The sequence below is a fragment of the Sceloporus occidentalis genome, unplaced genomic scaffold (genome assembly GCF_023333645.1).
Source record: "Sceloporus occidentalis isolate IW3139 unplaced genomic scaffold, rSceOcc1.0.p SCAF_238, whole genome shotgun sequence".
Lineage (NCBI taxonomy): Eukaryota > Metazoa > Chordata > Lepidosauria > Squamata > Phrynosomatidae > Sceloporus > Sceloporus occidentalis.
The window spans coordinates 61264-64621 of NW_028317218.1; the positions used below are offsets into that span (position 1 = coordinate 61264).

General features: G+C 43.8%; 1 protein-coding gene across 1 annotated transcript; it reads left to right on the top strand.

The window, feature by feature from the left end:
• Positions 1–428: 428 nt before the first annotated feature.
• Positions 429–2239, top strand: LOC149276447 (NADH dehydrogenase [ubiquinone] 1 beta subcomplex subunit 2, mitochondrial-like). Its single transcript, XM_089503654.1, has 3 exons — positions 429–517; positions 1226–1370; positions 2168–2239. Exons 1-3 carry the CDS (start codon positions 429–431, stop codon positions 2237–2239), a joined length of 306 nt encoding a protein of 101 aa, XP_089359780.1.
• The last annotated feature ends 1119 nt before the right edge of the window (positions 2240–3358 follow it).

A 3358-nucleotide genomic window follows, 5' to 3' on the forward strand; every position in this document is an offset into this window, starting at 1 on the left:
ACAAAACAAAAAACATCCAACGTGTCCATATTAATGTAACACATATAAAATCCCCATAAATGGGAATGGTAGAGTCCATGGGGAGACGTGAATTGGTTTCTTCTCAGGGTTTCCATGAATATTAATGGGAAAATATACAAATTATTGGCGGAAAAATCTACTTTCATACATTAGTAAAAGGTTGTTTGTTCTCTGGGTATCTCTGTTGGTGGATTTTATGGTGGTGCTAGAATTATTCCTCCCATACTTTGATGGATCATTCCAATGCTGTCGTAATCTCGCGCTGTCTTATCCCTCAAGAACCAATCAGACTATCGCCTCTTCATTGTGCTAGCCTGTCAGGGAGGTCTGCGTGAATTCAGTAGCCAATCAGCGTTGTCTGCAGCTTGCAGGCGGAAGGTGACATTGTGCCCGGCTGTGGCGGTGACATGTCTTCTCTGGTCCGCATTGGAGGCGTCCTGAGGGCCGGGAGCCGGCTTCTGGGGGGTGTCGGGCGGTCGAGACCCGGAGTTCGCAAGTGAGTGAGCGGCAGGGAGTGTGACTGGGCCCTGTAACTTCAGAGTGGAGGGGTGCTGGGGTTATGTGTGACTGGGCCATGGAGGTGGGGGGTCTGAGGGTATGTGTGACTGGGCTAGTAGGTATGTGTGGTTTCAGGTGAGGGGGGTAACTGGGGGTATTTATGACTGGAGGTGGGGGCACCGGGGGTATGTGTGACTGGGGCACTGGGGGTATGTGTGACTGGGGCAGGGGGTATGTGGGGCTGGGAGTTGACTAAATACCAGAGACTGTGCCTACCTACTGGGGCATTATATGTAAGTGGCTACCAGACATCTTGTCACTACAAGTGACTGGAAGGGGTTAAAGCTGCTGTATTTAGTACTATTATAACTAAATGCATAGCGCTGAACGCCTAGATCCTTCCCAGAAAGTTATTTAATCATTTACATTTGTGTCATCCTATTTAAACCGTTATTATTAGTATTACGTGACACAACAATAGCCGCTGATAGGTTGTTGCTATAGAAGCAGAATGTTTTTTTTTTTAATCTGCATTGTTTTTATGTGATTTACCCTTCACAAGGAGGAATACAATGACAGATCTGCTGAGGTTTAGTATGAGAGAGTGTCGAGTGTAGCAGTGGGACCTGGAACTTTAATACGCAGGGGGGGGGTAGGCGTTATAACTGCGCAGTAGATGTAATACATGTTCTGTCTTCTCTTCCAGTGCTGGCGGAGGCGTTCACATAGAACCTCGCTACAGGCAGTTCCCGGAACTGACGAAGTCTCAGTGCCGGCAGGCAGAGTTTCTCAGCGGCTTCATGTGGTTCTGGATCCTTTGGCATTTGTGGCACGACGTGGACGCCGTGCTGGTGAGGCTTCCGGCTCCGTTAGGTTTCACTTCAGCTTATTCTGAGTTGGATTCTGATCCAGTGCTCATGATGAAAGGATGGAGCAGTTCTGAGGAACGGTGGAACAGTCCCCGTAGCGTAATACATTTTCACGTTTACAACGGCATGGAATTGTGCTCGAGCGCCAGTCTCTAGGGAATGTGGGCTGGCGGCTGCCATGGATGCTGGCAGTGTGATTGAAGCAGGCACAGATGCAGTAATATTCACAAAGGGTCTAAAAAAATGGAAATGCGTTTTGTACAACTTGTGGAATTTACCGGCTGCACCAGTAGCCCATTTTGGGTTTATTTTATTGCAATGTGTTGTAATTCTCTGATATCGCTACCAGTGTTGGGAGTGAACGTCAGGATTTGTCAAGACTCAAACCTTAATCAGTCGTTGGTCTCGACTTAGGTTCAGGAGCCGTATGTCTATCCCATGCATGTTTAATACCCTTGCTGTATTACCCTCTACCACTTCTGCTGGGAGGCTGTTCCACTCATCTACCACCCTCTGGGTAAAGTAAAACCTCGCCTCCTGAATATCTAAACCCTGATTATAGTCCCAACTAAATTCTAGGGAGAAAGCTCAGCCTTGTAGTCTGGACAATATGGTATTCAACATGTGCCTGCGAGGTTTTGCTTTGGATGTTTCTTCTCTGGTTCACTGAAAACAGATGTAAAAACACGATAAGGTCTCCTGCATTTACCGTCTTTTATTGCGTCAGATGGACGGATCTCTGCCATACCCGTCCTTATGTGTATTTGTATTCTTCTTAGGGTCACTTCGAGTACCCTGACCCCTCAAAGTGGACAGATGAGGAGCTGGGAATCCCTTCCGAAGATCAATAATCTCTCTATTGGTTTTGGTAAGTGTGACCCAGGAATTCCGTTTCTGAAATGCATTTTCCGGTGAAAAAGAATCCAAAATATATACATTAGACGTGCGTTCAGATTTGTACAAATTCAATTTAATTTTGACATAATCTGCTTATTTTAATCATTCAAATGGCTGCAAACGAGGAGGGACTCCCAAAGGGGAAGCAGAGAGCTCCAAATTTTAATTTGCCTTTTCCTTGCTTTTTCAGTCTCTCTCACACTCTCCACCGTTTTTTTTTTCTTAATAAAATTGAATTTAAGCCTCTTTGTCAGTCTAAATAACACGTTTTTGCTTTTGTTTTCCAGGGCAGATGAATCGTATCTGGGAACGTCCGTTCTTTACATATTGTAAATAAAGCTGAGGAAACGCTGCCAATGTCTGCTGAGATTTATTTTGTGATTGACCCGGCTTCCTTTCCGTTCGGGATAATAGTATTTATAATAGTATTTATGTCAACCGCGACTTAAAGCGATCTACAAATAAAAAAAAAAATTAATAATTCATATAAATGACTTCAGAAGTCAACTTAAAAGTGTAATATTTTCCTTTACCAAGTGTTTTCATAGGTACGTTCTGTATATTGAAAGCCACTCATAACTCCCATCAGCTGAAGTTGTGAATAACCCTGCAAGGATTTCTGTTCTTCAAATTATTACATTTATTTAGCGGTTCTTTTTGAGAAGTTAAGGAATAGCCCAATCCGCAGACGCAGGATTACGTCTGAAATCGATCACTTATGTTATGTTATCACCGTAGTTCAGTGAGTTAATAGCATTTCACTTGGCCGTAACGTCCCCCTGCAATCCCTTTTCTGCAGGTAAAACCAGAGAATCTAGAATTTGGAGACATGTTAGCCCTGTCTGGTTTAATGTATTTAGGGTTTAAACAGTTTTTGTAGTTCCCACCATGTTTTTATTCCTAGCATCAGATTAACTTTACGTTTTTTGTTTTTTTTTTATGCAGTTCTCAGTTTTTGGCCCTGTAATATTTTCAGGCAGCTGCATATCAGCCATTTGTATGATTCTTGCTCCGTTATCTGAGCCCCGATCTACTAAACACCCCGACTCCTTATCATACTGCCTGTGGGAAAC